This window comes from Chelonoidis abingdonii, chromosome 3 (assembly GCF_003597395.2).
Source record: "Chelonoidis abingdonii isolate Lonesome George chromosome 3, CheloAbing_2.0, whole genome shotgun sequence".
NCBI lineage: Eukaryota > Metazoa > Chordata > Testudines > Testudinidae > Chelonoidis > Chelonoidis abingdonii.
Genome location: NC_133771.1, coordinates 60,670,214 through 60,690,539, shown reverse-complemented (window position 1 = coordinate 60,690,539; position 20,326 = coordinate 60,670,214). Strand labels below are relative to the sequence as shown.

Below are 20,326 nucleotides of genomic sequence, written 5' to 3'. Positions count from 1 at the left end.
CATTAATAACATTAGTAATTCCTTGGTTGGTCATATCTCCTATTAGTTTATATCAACTACAACTACAATATTCTCATTGTGGTCTGTTTCTATTCAGTTCTACTGGTATAAAATCCAGAGCAACTCTACTGAAGCCAATAGAATTATTCTAGATTTACACTGGTATGATTTAGAGAGGAACCTGGCTCCATGAATTTCATCTAGAAACAGCAACAGCTGGTGAGAGAGCTCAAACTCAAACCGATACAATTACAATTTTCCAAAGATCTCAGAATCTTGTAACTACTCATGGCCTTGAACTGAATATGAAACCCACTTCTTATTTTAAACCCCTGTTCTCCCTTACCCTCCTCAGAGGGGATAGCATTCACTGTGCCATTCATCAAGTGAGCTATGCAAACAGACAGGGAATCACCTGAAGTACAACTAGAGTTATATCTTCCCTCTTCTTCCTCTAGGGCTAATCACCAATATCTTCAAGCTCATACATGAGGACCAGAATTCTGACAGCACAGATGAGTAGATAAGGCATCATTCTTCACAACAGAAGACCTGGTTTCTATTTCTGGTTCTGCCACTGACCTAGTGTGTGACACTGGGTGAGCCATTTCACCTTTCTGTGCCTCTGTTTCCTTTCCCATCCATTGTCTGCCTTGTATACTTAGTGTCAGGCAGTCTCTCTCGCTATGTAGTGTCTAGGACAATGGCCTAGGTGCTACTGTAATGCAAACAATAAATAATTGCTCCCCACACCAGCTGTTGCATAAGTCAGAGGCAATGTACTGTTGAAAAGCCACTACAGTCTCATTCTTTGAATTGTGCTGGATTAATGCTTTGAGTTTTCATGATGTAAACAATACCTTAATGAGCAGACTCATCGTATTAGTCAGAACCGGGACCTCAAGGTGAATGATTCCATTTTCTGGGACAGTATAATTTAGGATATGCACTGTCTCATTTCTCTGCTGCACAGCTCCATTTTCGTATACAGAGAACACAGCAAGGTGAGGAACTGTGTCTGACTGTTCTACAGTGACTGTGACAAAATTTTGTCTCTCTTCGGCCGTCAGCTGATTTTTGTCAGAACGTGTTACTTTTAGCTAATAACAAAAAACAAGGAAGTGTTCATAAGACAGGTCACAACACAAAGCCAGGATTCATGAGATGTAACTATACATTCATTTTTACGACATGATTATATTTTTCAAACAGCAGTTATCTTCAGGTTTGTAATATATCTGTCATGACACCTCAACTCCATAAGTCAAATTCCAGGTCTGAAACTTCATATAGGGAGTGTCCAGAGAAGAGCAACAAAAAATGATAAAAGGTTTGGAAAACCTGACCACGAGGAAAGGTTAAAAAACTGGTCATGTTTAGTCTTGAGAAAAAAATAGACTGAGAAGGGACCCGGTAACAGTCTTCAAATATGTTAAGGGCTGTTATAAAGAGGACAGTGACCAATTATTCTCCATGTCCACTGAAGGTAGGACAAAAAGTAATGGGCTTAATCTGCAGCAAGGGAGATTTAGGTTAGATATTAGGAAACACTTCTAACTGTAAAGGTAGTTAAACTCTGCAATAGGCTTCCAAAGGAGGTTGTAGAATCCCCGTCACTGGAGCTTTATAAGAACACTTTGGACAAACATCTATCAGGAATGGTCTAGGTTTACTTGTTTCTGCCTCAGCACAGGGGGTTGGACTAGAGGACTTCTCTAGGTCCCTTCCAGGGTTTCTACAATTCTATGATACTGACTCTGACTGGTAAATGGAATGGGAAGCAAGACAAAGCAGGCACAATGGGAAACCTTCCCCTTTCCAACTGTGAAGATTACTAGTGTTCTTGTGAAACCACTGCAGCACACCACAGCTAAGTATGCACATTGGGCGCCAGTAGCAACAAGGGTTAGTCCAATGTCTAAGTCATGTGTAGGAGGAACAAAACTGATTCAGACATGGGCTCATCAAAAAGCCTGAGGAAAAGTCCCAAAATGAGCACTCCCCAGTACACAACTTCTCCACTTCAAATCCCTCAGTTACCTTCACAGATTATATCAGTTCTCACATTTCATCAATCCCTTCCCCCATAACATATCCAGTCTCCTCTCTATCCCACACTCTATAAATTCATCCCCCACACAATTCATCTCTCTCCCTCCCTAATCTAAAGTCTATCCCTTCCACCAGACTGTTAATTCTCCCTCACCCCTCAGTCCATTCATTTGCCTTCCTCTATGTGTATCTCATATTCAGAGCTCCACTTATTAGCAGCTGTTCAATATGTGTGGATAGCTGACAATCCCTCTCTTCGCTTGTCAGCTGCTCAGCACTGGTACAAGCTTCCTCCAATACCTCCCACTGTGTCTTGCTTTGGAGGATAAAGTGGATGAGGATAAAGAGGGAGCAAGCTGAGAAGATGGCAAGGGAAGGGAGAAGAACCAAAAGCCAAAGACACCAGTTGTGAGGCCACAATCTTCAGCTAAATGGTGAGGTTAGGCTGGCCTGCTGTGAATGCTCATATGTAGCACTTGCCATTTATCTATCTGGATCCAAATTTTTCACAGCATCAGCAAACAAAAATTTCACTTGGCTCATTTCAACAGGGTTTAAAGTGTTTCCCTTTTACGTGGCGCAGTTGTGATTGCCTGTTAAATGCTGACATTGTCATAGAATAGAAACCCTTTTATCTGTCTAAAATTGGGAACATGAGATTTAGTTAGATGACAGGGTTTTAGGTAAAAGGAAAAACACAGAGGACATAACCCAATTTCAAAAACCAGAAGTTTTTACATAAGGTGGTTTTGGATAAACAAGTTTTATAGGATTCTAGAAAACAGCTAAGTAATAAGCATATGTTAGTAAAAGCACGAGATTCATTAGCTAACAGAGTTATTTAAAAAATCCAGATTAGCTATAGAGTGTTCTGACTGAACAGATATATGGTATCAAAATGGAAAATAATCAGCCCTGATGCAAAGCCTAAAGACTCTGTGAAAAATCTCTTTTCCTCAAGAGCCTTCACCAACCATCTCCAAATATACCCCATGTACCTGAGCCAATATCCATTCTACAACATTTCCCATTGTTTTATAATTTTCTAGTGCAAATGACACTCATGCTAAAATTGCTGGCACAAATACAATGAAATAAGAGGTGTCCTTAGAATAAATTTGTAAATTCCCCCTAACCCTCAGCAGACATTTTTAGCTAAGCAGAAACAAAAAGGAACACTGATTATTTTTCTTACACAAGAACTATCTTGATGAACAAACCATAATTAAATAGAAGAACTTACAGTAGTTGTGAAGTTCAGAGAAGGCTTTAGAGTTCTAGCATAGTCATAAAAGTCAATGATGTAGTCATTCTGCTTTGGAAATATAGTGGTGCTTGCATTCTGAGTGATTCCTGTTGGAGTAACCATGAGTGTTCAGAAGACATGATTTCATACATAATCCTTTCAAAAGGCTTCTCTCAGCTCTTCGCGACACTGAGGAAACTCTCTTGTATTTCAAACATTAATTCCAATAACCCCCATTTCTACCGTTGTCACTATCCTTCCCAGTGGGGACTCCAGTGCCCCGACAATCCAGACATACGCACTGGTACCCTTTCCCTCAGCACCAGATCCCTGAGGCTGTACAGTGCTTCCATGGGTTACACTGCTCCACTCCAGACATTGCCATCCTCCCTATTCTCTCCCATGATTTGAAGGGTACAGCTTTCTGAGCCCTTCTGCATATAAACAGACTGCTATGATTGAGCCATATCCTTTGTTTTCTATAGCAACATCACATTGTAAGTAACATACCTGTAAGTGATTCTGTAACTACAGCTATAATTTCTGTTGGCCCTCTGTAAACTATATCAGGCTGATACTGTGCATGTTGGACAGTAGTTATGTTTTCAAACTCCAAGTAATTAAAAGTGAAGTTCACAGATCCATTGATCTATAACGAGAAAACAAAGATCTTAATTTGTTTGACTGGATTTTTTCCAATGGAGTCATCAAAACTCAAAGCATTTCAAATCCAGACAACTTTTTTTATCCATTATTTCTAGTTAAATCAGATAGTTCCCTCAATAAAAAACTACAATTACAGTTCATGAATTAAGATATTAATACTTTGTTTTGGCAATCATCATTCTTGTTTACTATCACTCTATCATCAATAACAGTATTTTAACTGTAAGCAACAATAGGGTCTGATCCTGGCAAATTTTGATGTTTTATTATGAATATTCATTATCTATACACTGCCAGAATATTAGTGCATGGTGTTCTATAGTGAAATACCAAGTCCCTGCCCAAGAAGCTTAGAAGTGGAGAATATGATCCTGTAAAAGGATGTGGTTAATTCTCCATCACTTTAAGTCTTTAAATCAAGGCTGGATGTCTTTCTAAAATATATGACCCAGCTCAGCCTGATGCAAGAATTACTAGGTCAAATACTTGTCCTATTTTATACAAGAGGTCAGACTAGATTACCATAATGGTCCCCTCTTGCCTCAAAATCTATGAATAAAGTACTGAGCATCTACTGAGACATAGCATATGAGAGATTATAGTAAACAAAAAGTGAGCAGAGATTACCAGAATGACAAAAGTTAAATTGTGAAAGACTGAGATATGCTTATTAGTTATTAATATCTGTATGATGGTAGTACCCAGCTGTAGGATTATGGCTGGGGCCCCGATGTGCTGGCTGCTGCACATAATGTAATTGACACAAGATACATACATCTTGTTAGTCTGATATAAGGGTGAGGATGCTTCTGTTGGCTTTTTCTTTTCAATTTATTGAATGCATTAAAATGTTGGATGAAAAACAGGCAGGTATGGACACCAGCAATGGAAGATTAACAGGAAGAAGTGAGTTTAGATGAAAGGTGTGAAGGAAAATGTGGGTGATTGGCTCAGAGTCAGGGAAGATGCTTCAAGTACAGAGGGTGATATGAGTGGCTTACCAGAAGAGAACAAGAGAATCAACAAAGAGCAGTGTGTGAGCAACACAATAAGAGGCAACAGAAGAAAAGATTCCCAACGGGGATAGAACGAGGAGTACTTGTGGCACCTTAGAGACTAACAAATTTATTTGAGCATAAGCTTTCATTGGCTAAAACCCACTTCATCGGATCCATTCAGTGGAAAATACAGTAGGAAGATATATATACACAGAGGACATGAAAAAATGGGTGTTGCCATACTAGCTATAACAATAAATGGACACAAATCAGACATCAAGAATTATAACGTTCAAAAATCAATCAGAGAACACTTCAGCCTCCCTGGTCACTCAATTACAGACCTCAAAGTCACAACAGTCCAACAAAAAAACTTCAAAAACAGACTGCAACAAGAAACTGCAGAATCGGAATTAATTTGCAAACTGGACACCATTAAATTAGGCTTGAATAAAGACTGGGAGAGGATGAGTCATTACACAAAGTAAAACCTATTTCCCCATGCTAATTTTTTCCCCTATTGTTACTCACATCTTCTTGTCAACTGTTGATAATTAGGATGGCCCATTTCTACTACAAAAGCTTTTTTTTTCTCCTGCTGATAATAGCCCACCTTAATTGATTATTCTCATTATAGTTAGTATGGCAATACTCATTTTTTCATGTCCTCTGTGTATATATATTTTCCTACTGTATTTTCCACTGCATGCATCCGATGAAGTGGGTTTTAGCCCATGAAAGCTTATGCTCAAATAAATTTGTTAGTCTCCAAGGTGCCACAAGTACTCCTCGGACTTTTTGTTGATACAGACTAACATGGCTGCTACTCTGAAATGGGGATAGAATGTGTGTTTATAATTGTTGATGAGGGTTTATTCCAATAGTTCATCTTGGCAGTGAAGTGGATGCAGAAGTAAAGTTCTTACATTCATAAAGACTCTACAAATTCTCAACAAAGACCCACCTCCAATGTTTTAGTAACATTTCTCTTGCTCCCCCAGTAGGATATAGGAATGCAAGTGACTGTTACACTTCCTCTCACTGGCTTTCCATAAGTATACCTGAAACATGACAAGCGAGATCATATGGACCATTATCACATGGCTTTGGATTTCTGAAGAATTTACAAGACCGAAGAATAAATAAAAAATATATCTGATGGCATTCAATAAAACTACGGCACATTTGTAGTTTGAAACGATGAGAAGCTTTTAAAGCTGGCATCAGTTGAAATTCATCAAGGGCATGAGCCCATACATTGTGGGTGGAGAATGTGCACAGAAGTGGAAAGTGCTCCTCTTTTCCCCCACAGCCACTTGGAAGTCCATTATTATTATAAAACACTGTTCATCCATCACAAGGTGCTGTACAATCAATATCAAAATAACTACAGAAAAACAATAATTGGTCAGACTTTTTACATTTTATCATTTCATAATAATTATGACATTGACTCACAAGAAATAAGAAAATGTCAAACTTTTAAAATACTATTGAACAAAATGTGAATGTAGCACAATTTTAGTGCAGTATAGTTTAAAGGCTGTGAGGGAGGAACTTGTGTGTCCTTTGAGGATTGCACTAATCTTACCAGATGGAGCTAATACAGATCAGAAGACCCCAATTTATTCAGACCTAATTTTTAAAATATGCCTGGAAGAGTAACCATAAAGTAATAAATTGATCTAGCATTCTTCCAAAAAAAAAAAAGAGTCCCCAGGCATCGTACAACGCAAACATAATTAAAAACAGTAAACAAATCTTTTCAATTTTAATCTGAAAGTTAGAACAAATTCAGGTTTCTGAATGTCATTGGGAAGCTTAGTCCAATTATTGTGAAGCACAGATACTAAACTGCTTTGCGCAAATGCTTCCAGATTATGTTTAAGGAAAACCAATAGCTCATCAGACTCAGACCTCAAACAACAGCAAGGGAAATTAAAAAGAGCAAATCAAAGAGTGATTCTGGACTAATATTGTTAGTAAGTCTGCAAGTAAGCACTTTAAGTACTGTACAATCAATATGGAATTACGCTGGCAACTGTTACAGAGATTTTAAAACAGAGACGCTGGAAAAATATCATCAAATATCTTAGTTCCAGGAAAAAAATTCACAACAGCGTTCTGCAGCAACTGTAGTCGTTTAGAGGATAGGCTGGAAGACCTAAAAATACAAGTTACATTAATCAGCTATAATTAAGGCTAAGATTTTGTCATGATTATTTTTAGTAAAAGTCATAGACAGGTCACGAGAAATAAACAAAAATTCACGGAAGCCATGCCCTGTCTGTGACTTTTGCGGCTGCAGCTCCCTGATTTCCCCCACTACCATGGTGGCTGGGAGCTGTGGGGTTCCCCTTTCACCTGTGGCAGCTGGAAGATGCTGCGGGGGGGGCCTCTGCCCTCAGCACCTGGGAGCTGCAGAGTGAACGTATTTCCCAAAGAGGAAATGGGACACCCCCAGCCGCTTGCCCAAAGCATCCCACTGCAAGACTGTCACCCGTGGCTGGAACCCTGAGGAGGGCTCCCTCAGGAGTCTGTTCCTGTCGCTGGAACATTGCAGGGGGGGGCCCTGTCGCTGCTGTAGCCTGCCACTGGAGCCCTGCCAGGGCTGGCTGCCAGCTCCAGAGTCCGCAGCTCCTGAGGCTGAAGCAGAGAATGTCATGGAGGTCTCTGGAAGTCATGGATTCCGTGACTTCCATGACCTCCGTGACATAAACATAGCCTTCGCTAGAATCAGTCCTAGAAATTACAAAGTTATTGGGCAACATCCCTGTGTCTTGCATATCTCAATCTGGTAATATTAGAAACATGATAAAAAGAAACACTGACAAATCTGAAGATAGTGTAAATCTCAATGCTTTTTTATCCAAAGATGGTATACTTGAATTATCATAAAAATATCACTGAGGGGTAAGCCATGCCCAGTATACAGCTAGGACCAAAAAACTTCAGAACTGCAAGGGATTCAAATTCATAGAATCCTATGACATGCAAACCTGATTGCCTTGCAACCATCAGTCATAACTGTAACCATTCTATCACAGGTAAATGGAAGAGTTAAGTAAACCTATATGCATAACACTGAACCCCAACTCACACTGGCAAATTCTAGACACCAAAGAATCTTTGCCATCTTTCTTATGGGTTTCTAAGTCCACTCAGCTCTGTAGTATGAGAGTGCCTTCCATGTAACATAGACTGGCAACAGCAAAGTCTCTTGTAAACTTCATGGACTCTCTGGTTCATCTGCCTTTGGGGACTGCAGAAAGCTCTACTGGGATGTTTTAGTATGAGGGTTTTTGAGAGAGATGGGAGGACTAGATATTTTCACTCCCAGAGCCCAGTGACACTATCACAGATCAGAGAAAGAGTCTGTCACAGTGCATAACTGTCCTGGGCTGCCCAACAGTGCACTGTAACAGATTTAAAATAATGAATAATGATAACAGCACACACTGCTAAATGCTCTAAAGTAATTAAAAGAGAATCAGATGCAATTAATAAAACTTTTTAACCTTTAACAGTGACAATACTTAGCACTAATGTAGCAACATGCATCTAAGAATTTCAAAATGCTTTACAAATGTTAATTACATTTCAGTTCCTCCCTGATCACTTGCAATTTTAGTTCTCTTGAAATCCAGACTGAACTGTTTCAAATAAAATGGAGCTATACATGAACACTATTCCTCCTTTAATCTCCATTTCCCACCACCTTTGGAGAACTAATCTGCCATTTTTAAAAGTAGGTTCTAAATTCTAAATTCTCTGGTCATACACTTTGTGCCACACTAAGCACACTCTCATGTTCAATAAATAATAATATCTAAATTAGAAATGGGATGAAACACTCATTTGTCACCTTTTAAAATCCATATCATGATTGCTTTATAACTTTGTAACTACTTTAGAACATAAAGTAACACGAATATATATGAATTATATTAATCCAGTGAGAAAGTTGTGTAAATTTATGATTTACTTACTTTGCAGTGACAATACCAGTAAAGTCCTTGTCTTTCAAAGGATAATATAATGATGCTGTTAGAGTAACTTCAAATTTTGGTAATACTACAAAAAAATCAAAAGCTAACATTAAAACATGTCAGAAGTATTACATTCATACTCAGGAGAGCAAGTGTCAATCTTAAGTAACAGGAGTATTTCACTGTAATGATGATGGATTCTCCCACCACTCTGATGGACAAGTGATTTCACAGTAATACAGATTGCATTACTAAAGCTTCCTAAAGGACGTGAGGTAGGACACATTTTTTAACCAAAACTGGTGTGCATCTAAGGCTGATACTGCACTGGGAACCACACACAGACTGCTGTACCCATACAGAGCCAAACTGACTTTGATGAGACTCCAAGCAGACATCGAGGTCCATTTGTCCAGAGACACTTGCAGGACTGAGAACTAATATATCATTCCTTTCTCTCTCAGGTGAGACCTGAAAAAGTAAAACTACTCAATCAATTCAGTCTTTACTATCAGTGAACTTAAAAGACTACACAGATGATGGGGTTTCATTTGCCCTAGTTCAATTCACACTGATCATCATTTCAAAGTTAAGAATGCCTCCTCGCGGCATATTAGTAGTGACTTCAGTTAGAGTTACTGCCTTCGTTCACAGCACAGAGCAGGAATTGTCCATTCAGATAACCAGGGAACATCCCGCACAAACTATATCCTCTAACTGCTGTTGGTGAGATACTGGCAAACCAAAGTCCTCACTGTTTTTTCTACCACTTTTCTAGTTTTATCCAAAATATCATTGATTAAACTGCTAAATGACATCCTGATCCTGCAAGTTGTGGGTCAGTCTCAGAGAGATAGGAGATTCAAGCGGGGTTTCATGTCCATATGCCATCAAGTAATTGTTTATCTCCAAGAGTTTAATGCCAGATATTGATACCTGAAGAATCGAATGACTCTCTTCCACAGAAATCAATTTGAAGTATGGGAATTATTGTGATGTGCACTTAAAAAAGACACCCATCAATGTTGTTTTTGAGCTCTGTTGTCATCTTGAGACAATATAACACTTTCCCATTCCCAGAAAAGAAGGATTACAATTTTCTGTGTCTGAGTGCACATGGAACTCACTTACCATATTCCATCACGGTAAATCTTTGATAATGAGTTTGATCCTGCAGAAAAACAGAACAAGGTATATAAAATTGTGCTTAGATTACTTGGTTCATTATATCTACTCTGGCCCAGTCCCACACTCAGCTAAGTCAAAAGAAAGCTAGATTTCTGCCTACAAGTTAAGTTATAGTTCTTGAAATTATGTCATTTTAAATAATGACATAACAAAGAACTAAATATTGATTTATCATGTGAAGATAAGTATTATTTATTTATTTGCCACAGAGAGACCACCAGTCAAGGATCACAAGCTCCATTACATTAGACCAGGGATCGGCAACTTTTGGCACACGGCTCACCAGGGTAAGCTCCCTGGCGGGCCGGACCGGTTTGTATATCTGCCGCATCGACAGGTTTGGCCAATCACGGCTCCCACTGGCCATAGTTTGCCACTCCGGGTCAATGGGGGCTGTGGGAAGCAGCGGCCAGCACATCCCTTGGCCCACGCTGCTTCCTGCAGTCTCCATTGGCCCGGAGTGGCAAACTATGGCCAGCGGGAGCCATGATCAGCCGAACCTGCCGAAGCAGAAGGTAAACAAAGTTGGCCACTCCGCAAGGGGGCTTACCCTGGTGGGCTCCATGCCAAAGGTTGCCAGTCCGTGCACTAAACACTGTAAATACACATAATGAAAAGATTATCCCTGCCCCAAAGAGTTTATAAGACAAGACAGCAGAGGTATACAATTAATCTTAAAGTTCTTCATTAACTCAGTAAATCTGCAAGATTCTGTTAGCCTTGTGTATCCTGAACTGCTTAGTTTTCTTAATAAATAATAATACTTAGCTCTTGTATAGCACTGTTCATATTTTAGATCGCAAAGCGCTTTACAAAGTAGACCAGTATCATTTTACATCTCCATTGGCTTCAATGGAGATACATCAGGGCTGAACTTAGCTCAATTACTTTTGGTTATTGGATTAAAACAAATGGATGGAAGAACTAAGTTTTCTATAGAATATATAAAATTGCTCAAGGCCTCTTCTTTGTATTTCCTGTCTTTCTAATTCTGTCTGTTGCTTCCTGATTTTCTCCAGAATCACAGTTTAAAAAAGTAACCCTTATGTGGCATATTTAGCTATGTGACTGTAATGTTTCAGTTTTCTGTGTACTGCACTTTTAAACTTCTGTTCTGGTATTCAGAATTCAAAAGCCATTTTTGTTCTCAGAGATTAGGGCAGACTGTCCAAAGAGACACGGAGTCTGTGCTCTCCCTCTGAGACCTTACTTTTGATTTCTTTTATTCTATTGTTCTCTTAATCTAAAATGAAAGTCATTGTGGCTGATAGTACGTCTGTTGCCTCTTTGTGCACATAACCCTTAACGGAATTTTTAACTTGTGCATTGTTAAGCTAAAAGACACTGCCATTGTCTGACTGCTGATTTACTGGTGATGACTTACAATCTATAAAGTTCAGGATGACCTGCAAACAAACACATGGAATAACATGACTAAACTTTCCTTTAAGGCAGATGCATTAATCACTCATATTTCTGTTTGCTCCTTTCTAAACCATATGGGATACATTAATGAGTATTCTTTGGTGATAAACAACAGATCAATTAAAGAAACATTAAAACAATTGTTAAGTTAATATGTCTTGTAGCCTAGATTTCACTGATCCGTTAGACTTACCAGAGCCAATAAATAGATGCTATTGTGGAAAGAGGCTTAAAACATGATGTGTGAAATGAAATATTCCTAATTTGTCTTATCTGAAGCAAAAGTATACCAAGAAGCCATTGGTTAATATACAATAGTAATGCCAGAGTTCATCTGAAAATGTAAAACAAATGTACGTATTTGTTCTGTCCAACTAATTGTCCAAGGCTTGGCTTTGATGACTTTGAAGTAAGATTTCAAGATAATGTTGTTTCCTTATATGAAATCTCAAGAGTCAATTTCAAAGATTCTGAAGCTTAGTGGGAGTTGGAGCCTATCTGAATGGATTCCACAGTGCTTGTCATTTGGTGGAATCTAAAAAGGAAGGTCAGATCTGGACTGAATGGAGCAGTGGTCCCAACAGCTATTTGAGTTCCTGCATTCATCTAGAAGTAGTTCATTAAATCCTCACTGTCTGATGGAATATGGGTGAAGATACTGGGCCACAGCGGAGTGGCTCCCTCAAAAGTCTCAAATGCTAAGTAGAGCAGGGGAGGGGAGAACTAAAAGGCTCACCCCCAACAGTTTACAGGACTCCATGTGGAAAGTCTCGGTTGGGCTGAGGTGGAAGCGTGACCAAAGGAGTTTCCAGCTCTCAATATGGAGGATGGAGGGGACCTGATTTAAAGATCTTACACTCCTACTGCTTAATAGATTCCAGGTGAAATCATGTTATCTTATTGTTAATTTATTTCTTAATAAAGCCAAGCCCCAGCAAGGAGCAAGCGTCTGGTGTATCTTTATACATAAATACTTGCTTTTTTCTAGCGAGTTATTTCTAGCACAAGGTAAACTCAGATTATCTGAATTCTGAGCAATCAATCTTATGTTCAGAGCAATGACCAGTGGAATAACTGCCTTATACCTTACTAACACTCCATGTAAGTTTGAAAAGGTACTATCACGGCCTACGATTTCCACCATATTAGGTAAAGAAATGATAGATACTGCATTTTACTATATGTCCGATCTATGTTTATTAAAGGCTCATACCTATTCTAGGAATTAAATTAAATTTTACACATAAACAGTCCATTTGCTGAGCTAAGCATTAGGAGTTCACTGCTTTTATAGCTGGGAAAGGGGAGGTATTTTCCTTCTTGAAATAAGTTTTCTGTGCACTCCATTGCACGGGACTGAAAGAGTTATTTGCAGCAGAAGACAAAGACTAAACTGAGTTCAGAGCTTTTGGCAGCAATTTTTTTAAGTTGACAACTTCCCTGGCAATATGAAAAAGTCATAGATTCATAGACTCATGGAATGAAAAAGACCCTACTAGGTCATCTAGCCCATCTGTCTGTCAAAGCAGGATCGTTCCTTAGTGTGCATTTACTAGTGATTTGTCCAATCTAGTTTTAAATATGCCACGCAAAGGCACTTCCATCACTTTCCTTGGGAGACTATTTCATAAACTAATAAAACTTACTGTCAGGAAATTTTCCTCATAATCACATGCATTTTCTCTTAATCTCACTACCTTAACTCCTAGCTAAAACACCTTAAACTATGCTAAAAATTCCTATTCCTTTTTTTATGTTTATGCCTTTTAAATATATTTTATTTAGTAACCCTAGTATAATCTTTCTTTCCAGCCCCAAACCTACTGACTAAAGGATTCCATCCAGCCCACTAGGGATATTTTTTACTCTTCTTTGAATTTCTTCATATTTAATTTGTTTCTAGTAATCAGATGTACAAAAATAAACAATATTCCAGGTGTACTCTCAGCAGAGCTACAGAAAGAAATTATTACTTCTCTCACCCAAAACTGCTTGCCTTGTGCATGCAACCCAAAACTGCATTGGCTTTTTTTTTCTCCTACCATACCATATTGCAGGCTCATATCTTGTAAATTGTTCAGGGCAAGGACTGTCTCTTTTGACATATATTTATAGCGTGCCTAGAACAATGGGGCCCTGGACTCTAGGCACTACTATAATACAAATAAATAACAAAACAATCATAGTAATGATGCACTACCAACTGTCATCCCTGCTTCTCTTTCAGCATTACAACTTTCCAAGTTTTTTCTTTCTTCATTGCATAGCTGTGTTTTGCTGGAAAACATGCAAGCTAATACATATTGGGAAATATAATTCAAAGTTGAATTCCATTTTGTTATTCTCTGCCTGCAATAGGCTGGCAGTGTTAGCAAGGAATGAACTGGCTAAAGAGAGGTTAAATAAATTAGAGCTGACTGCTGCAGCTGATGCTAGTGTACATGATATAAGGGTACACCCCTCAGATAGAGGAAGCTAGGGATTAGAGATCTGTTTAGTGGTAAGGTATTCTCTGTGGAACCCTAAGGAAAAGCTTCAGGCTGGAAGGGTTTCCTGTAAGTAATGTGGGTTAAATCCTGGCTCCTCTGAAATCAATGAGAGTTTTGACATTGATTTCAATGGTGTCAGGATTTCACTTTGCATGTTGTGCACCAGACTGTAATAGGGGTGACTTTATTTTGAGACTGTAGTAGTTGTGTTAAACAAGACTCAGGAGGGCTGAGCTGTTTGGACTGGGGTAGGGAAACAGCACCTTACAGCTTGTTTCTAAGTAGGTCCTTTTCTATTATCTGTAGTGTCTGCATCTCCTTTCAATTCAGTAATAACTCCAAATGTCATTAACATTATGTCTGCTCACTCTTCTAGTTCATTCATATCTTATTTAATAGGACAGAGCCTAACACAGAACCCTACAGTTCCCTGCTAATCACCTCCTTTTGACCCAATATTTTGCTGTTTATCCTAATCCTTATTTTGTGGTCCCTCAGCTAGTTTTCTATTTATTATAAAGTGCATATCTTATTCAGGTTGAAATAAGTGAGAACATGATTTCAGAAGACAGTATTTCAACTGCTTTGCTGATATCCAATATTACATCTATGGGTTTCCACGAAATTTTTATTCTGTTCCCATAAAATTTGTTTTTGTTTTTTTAATTTACGCTTCTTACTACTGTTCATGTTTGTGTTCCATTGTTTTACTTGAGATAGAAGTTAGAATTGTGAGGAAATAAATGCCAAACATTCTTTTTTTAAAAAAAAAAAATCGGTGTAACATTTGCCTTTCTCCAATCTTCTGGTGCTTTGGTCACCATTTTAAACTTAGCATTGACCAAAAGTAAAAATTGAATTACTACAGTTATAATCCTGCTCTGAGTAACAATTGTTACACCTCAGAAACCATTATGTGATAACTCTTAGAAAATGTCCTGAGAATTTATAATCTAATTTGAGATAAGATGTAATGAGAGAGTGATAAGAGGGAAGGAGGGAGAGAAGTCATCAGTTCTCAAACTGTAGGATGTGTAGCACTAGGAATGTGTAGCACTAGCACTAGGAATGTATAGCACTAGGAATGTGCAGCCCACGATGAGATGGTACGAGTGTCAATTAAAAGTATAGTGTCAAAACAAGAATCCATTACAACTACATTGATTAAAACCACAAAAGTTGGGCACCAAGTACTTTTGAGTCTTAGATACAGTAGGCTTGGTCTTGAGATCTGAAAACCTCTATTCTAACGGGTAATTTTTGTTAATGGGAGGGGCAGCAGTGGTGGTAAAAAAACAACAATAATGTCGGCAGCTATGGCATGCAGGTTCACTCAGGCACCAGGACACCAGCCTGATCTGGACCCTAGAGACTTTTGTTCTTCTGATTGTACGTTTGGCGGTGCTGAGATAAGAGCCTTGTGAACTTCAATAAGATGCTCCTTTCCCAACCTAACACCTAAGAGAAAGGAAGAAAGCCTGCTTGCCTCCTAATGACAATGAGAGATCTAAGCTATCTGCCAGGTGGAATCAGTTTGGAAGCCTCCTTAAATGGGACATGGATTATTATATTTTCTAAATTTTGGTTTTGGTATTTTCCTTCCATATCCCCTCCACAGATCCTTGACCCATAGGATCTGAGTGGGACTGGGAAATAAAGATTAGTCTTTTCACACAGATCAGTATCCACTAACTCAAGTAGCTATTGTGGCATCACACTCCCACCTCTCTTTCTTAAATCAAATGCAAATCAAACATTAGCCAAAGATAATTAGAATAAAATAATACCACTAATTAATAACATACACAGAAACATCTAGGATATAGGGCATGGTAGAGGATCTGAACACCTATGAGAGAACACAGCACTGCAGGACTAAAGTGAAATCTAAGTGATTAATTAATTTCTTGATAGATTTTGGCATTAAAAACTTAGAACAAATTTAGGGAAACATGAATAGTTTGACAGCAATGTAATATCTATCATAAGAGCTTCAGACTGTAGATACTGAAGCCAGATGAATGTAATTATACAAACTGTCAGGCATACAAGAGCCTACAACAAAACACAGCAGAATGCCTAGCTGTTCGAAAAGCTTTTTCAGTAAGAAAATGCCATTTCATAACATTGGAGGCCAGAAGGGACCACCAGATTATCTAGTCTGCCCTTCTATATATCAAGGTCACCAACACCACTCGGTACCTACACACTAAACCCAGCAACCAAAATTAGACCAAAGTATTACAGCCCAAAGGTAAACAATAGAAGGGACCGAGGCCCCTACAATCGCAGGGAAATGATTAAGTGAGATATTCCCAGATAATCCTGGGAAGTGGCCCATACTCATACACTGCAGGGGAAGAGGAAAAAAACAACAATGATACAGCCAGTCTGCCTTGGGGGGGAAATTCCTTCCCAAGCCCACATACAGGGATTAGTTAGGGACCCTGAGCATGTGAGCAAGAACCAGCCAGCCAAGCACCTGAGAATATACTCAGCCACCTCATAGCCCTGGCCTTCCCTACCCAATGTTTATCACCACCCATGGCCACAGGCACCAACATTTTTTTTTCTCCAGTGGGTGCACGTGCCCCCAACCACGGCCCTGGCCCCGCCCCAACTCCACCCCTGCCCCAAAGTCCCTGCTCTAACTCCACCCCACCCTTCTCCAAATCTCCATCCTGGCCCCATCTCCTCCCCCAAGCACGCTGCGTTCCCCATCTTCCCCCCTCCCTCCTAGGCTTGCCACACAAAACAGCTGTTTTGTAGCACAAGCGCTGAGGAGGGAGAAGCAGGACATGGCAGCGCGCTCAGGGGAGAAGGTGGAGCAGAGGCGAGCTGGAATGGAGGGGCAGGGGGGGAGTTGCCTGTCGGTGCTCCAGCCTCGGAGCACTCATGGAGTCGGCGCCTATGCCCATGGCCATCCCGGATGCTTCAGAGGAAGGAGATAAAAAATATACCCTCCGAGAACACACTGGGGGGAAGCCCTTTAAGACCCCTGCAAGTGGCCAGCTGAAACCCTGAAGAATGAGGTTTAGGAGCATAAAACATAATCCAAAAGTGAGCCCCAGGACTGCTGAGCCCTGTCCCCTACCATGACAAGCAACCCCATCATACAACTGCACTCATAAATCTGTCCCGCTCTCTCTCTTAAAACTAAATACGTTGTTTTCCCCCACAACTCCTATTGGGAGGCTGTTACAGAACCTCATCCCTCTCTCCAATGATTAGAAACCATCTTCTAATTTCCAGCCTGAATTTGTTCATGGCCAGTTTATATCTATTTGTTCTTGTGCCAACATTGTCCTTTAGCCATATCCCCTCTCAATCTTCTTTTTGCTAAACTAAACAAACCAAACTCTTTCAGTCTCCTCTCATAAGGCAGGCCCTCCATTCCCCTGATCATCCTTGTTCCAGTTTAAACTCATCTTTCTTGAATATGGGTGCCCAGAATTGTACATAGTATTCCAAACAAGGTCTTACCAGTGCCTTGTACAATGGCATTAATGCTTCGCTATCTCTACCAGAAATACCTCATCTGATACATCCTAGTATCACATTTGCCTTTTTCACAGCCACATCACGCTGGTGGCCCGTAGTCATCCTGTGATCCAATCACAAACCCTGACCTCTCTACTCCTTTGCCACTTCCAACTGATGAGCCCCCAGCTTGTGGCAGAAATTTTATTATTAATCCTAAGTGCATTACTTTGCATTCCTGTACTATTGAATTTCACACCATTTCTGTCACTCCAGTCTTCAAGGTCATCCATATCCTCCAGTATAATATTCTGATCCTCTTCTGTACTGATGATGCTTCCCAACTGCGTATTGTCAGCAAACGTCATTAGAACACTCCTACTTTTTATTCCATGGTCTTTAATAAAAATATTGACTCATATTGGTCCCAAGACCGATCCTTGAGGAACTCCACTAGTAACCTACCTCCAATGTGGTAATTCACCTTTCAGCACAACCCGTTGCCTTGTCCCCTTTAGCCAGTTCCTTATTCACTTTACAATGCTTGTACTGATCCCCATCCTCCCTAATTTAATTACTAATTTCCCATGTGGTATTGTGTCAAATGCTTTACTGAAGTCCAAGTATATTAAATCTACTACATGCAATTCCCTTACCTAAAAAAATTAGTTATTTTCTCAAAGAAGGAAATCCGGTTAACCTGACATGATCTACCTCTGGTAAACCCATGATGCATTACATCACCTTTACCATTTATCTCTCTGAATATAATTATTCATTCCTTCACAATTTGTTCTAAAACCTTGCATACTGCTGAGGTCAGACTAATGGCTCTGTAATTGCCCAGGTCACTTTTCTTCTCTTTCTTAAATATAGGTACAACATTAGCTTTTTTCCAGTCATATGGTGCTACCCATGAGTAGATAGATTTATTAGAAATCCTCGCTACCAAACTAGCACTCTTATGTGCCAGCTCTTTCCGTATTCTGGGATAGAAATTACTCAACCCCCCAATTTGAGCGCACTGAACTGAAAGTTTTTCTTTCACCTTGGATGTGCTAATTTCCATTTCTAGACACCCATTCCATCAGTCGTACTGCCAAGGAAAAGTATTCATCTAGGTTTTGGGCCATACGTAGACTATCTTTAATCTCCTTCCCATCTACACTGCCCAATTGCCCATCCTCATCCTTCCGTGTTCTCTTTTTATTTACATAACTAAAAAAACTATTTATTTTAGTTTCCTTGGAAAGAGTTAATTCAGCTTGACTTTTAGCATTTTTCACTTTATTCCTACATTTTCTAACCTACACAATGTAGCTTTTTTGCGGATCAACCCTTTTTTCCATTCCTCATAGGTGCTTTGCTTACTCCTGTTAATATTTTTTTTTGAGATGATTATTCATCCAGCTGGGTCTGGAGCTCTTCTCTACCAATTTTTTCCTGTTGCTGGAGATGCAAATTTCAGATAGTTTTTGTATAACTGATCTAAAGAAATTCCAAGTGTCTTCCACATTTACGTCCTTGAGCTCTTCAGTCTAGTTGATTTAACTAATTTCTTTAAATTTCCCAAAGTCTGCCCTTTAGAAATCAAAAACCATAATTAACTAACTGGTTTTGATTATCCTTCCATTTAATTTAAACTGAATCATTTAACTAAAATCAAAAATTCCCATGGGAACATGTTGATTTTGACAATTTCATTTAGAAAAAATAGAAACTAAGCATTTTGGATATGGTTGAAATGTTCTGTTTTGACCTTATTGGAATGGAATGTTTCAACTTTAATGAACATTTCATTTTGATCTTGTTTCTAACCAAATTTCATCAGAATTGACAGGTTCCCACAGAAATTCAGTTTCAGTAAAGGAGTATTTTCAACGGAAAAATATTTTGCTGAAAAATTTTCAAATCAGCACTATAAGTAAATGAATATAGAATACAATAAATTTGTATATTGTTTCCCCCTGTGGGAATCAAATGTACCCTTAAAATTTTGTCTCTGCTGTCAAGGAGAAATAATGCTAAAGCCCTGCATTAGTGCAAAGAACATCATAGAATTTTTCTGTTGCAATGCCTAAAGCATGCTGGTTTCAGTGATGCTTAGTGCTTTTACCCTAGTTTTGAATTAAGCCTTTTCTTTGGTTTCACTGACATCTAGTGGGCAACATTTTTTTTAAAAAAAGTACCCTTCTTATGCATTGCAATTGACTATCCAACATTTATCTAGACTGAAAAAAGAACAGGAGTATTGTGGCACCTTAGAGACAGGGCCGACTCCAGGGTTTTTGCTGCACCAAGCAGCGTGCAAAAAAAAAAAAAAAAAAGCCACGATTTGATCGGCGGCAGCTCTACCGACCGCTGCTTTATCTTGACAACAATCAGTGTGCAAGATCCTTTGCTCGAAGGGACTGAGGGACCACTGCATGAAGAGCCTAGACATGACGCGTACCCCTTCACGTTGGCTGCCCCCTCAAGCACCGCTTGCCTAGAGCTGTGCCTGAAACTGTCCCTCCTTAGAAGTATAACAAATTATGTCTGATGCATTAATTGGTAATGGAGATACCAGCCCACTTTCACTAGATGCATAGACTGAACACACAGCAGAAGATATTCATGAAAAACAGAGATAGCGAGATAGAGAGGAGATAGAATTAAGATAATGAAAAGAGAAAGTTGCCATCACTGTAAGAGGCCAATCAATTGGAATGAGCTATCATCAGCAGGAGAAGAAAAAAAATAAAACTTTTGAAGTGTAATCGAGATGACCCAATAAGGTGATGAGGATACTTA

The 20,326-nt window shown here is 39.2% G+C and overlaps 1 protein-coding gene across 5 annotated transcripts in view; it reads right to left on the bottom strand.

Moving 5' to 3' along the window:
- The window catches only part of CD109 (CD109 molecule), a 133,322-nt gene that overhangs the window by 60,302 nt on the left and 52,694 nt on the right, over positions 1 to 20,326 (bottom strand). For 4 of the 5 annotated variants that reach the window (XR_012655499.1, XM_032764088.2, XM_075063804.1 and 1 more), the window contains 6 exons: positions 10,083 to 10,122; positions 8,952 to 9,036; positions 5,927 to 6,023; positions 3,809 to 3,947; positions 3,296 to 3,405; positions 861 to 1,100 (listed from right to left, as the gene is read on the bottom strand). Coding sequence is in view for 4 of the 5 variants with exons in the window: in XM_032764088.2 (XP_032619979.1) it covers positions 861 to 1,100; positions 3,296 to 3,405; positions 3,809 to 3,947; positions 5,927 to 6,023; positions 8,952 to 9,036; positions 10,083 to 10,122 (711 nt within the window). In the remaining variant the exon portion in view is untranslated. Of the gene's footprint in view, positions 1 to 860; positions 1,101 to 3,295; positions 3,406 to 3,808; positions 3,948 to 5,926; positions 6,024 to 8,951; positions 9,037 to 10,082; positions 10,123 to 18,904; positions 18,967 to 20,326 lie in introns of those variants that run through there. The other variant, XM_032764093.2, reaches the window with a different exon arrangement.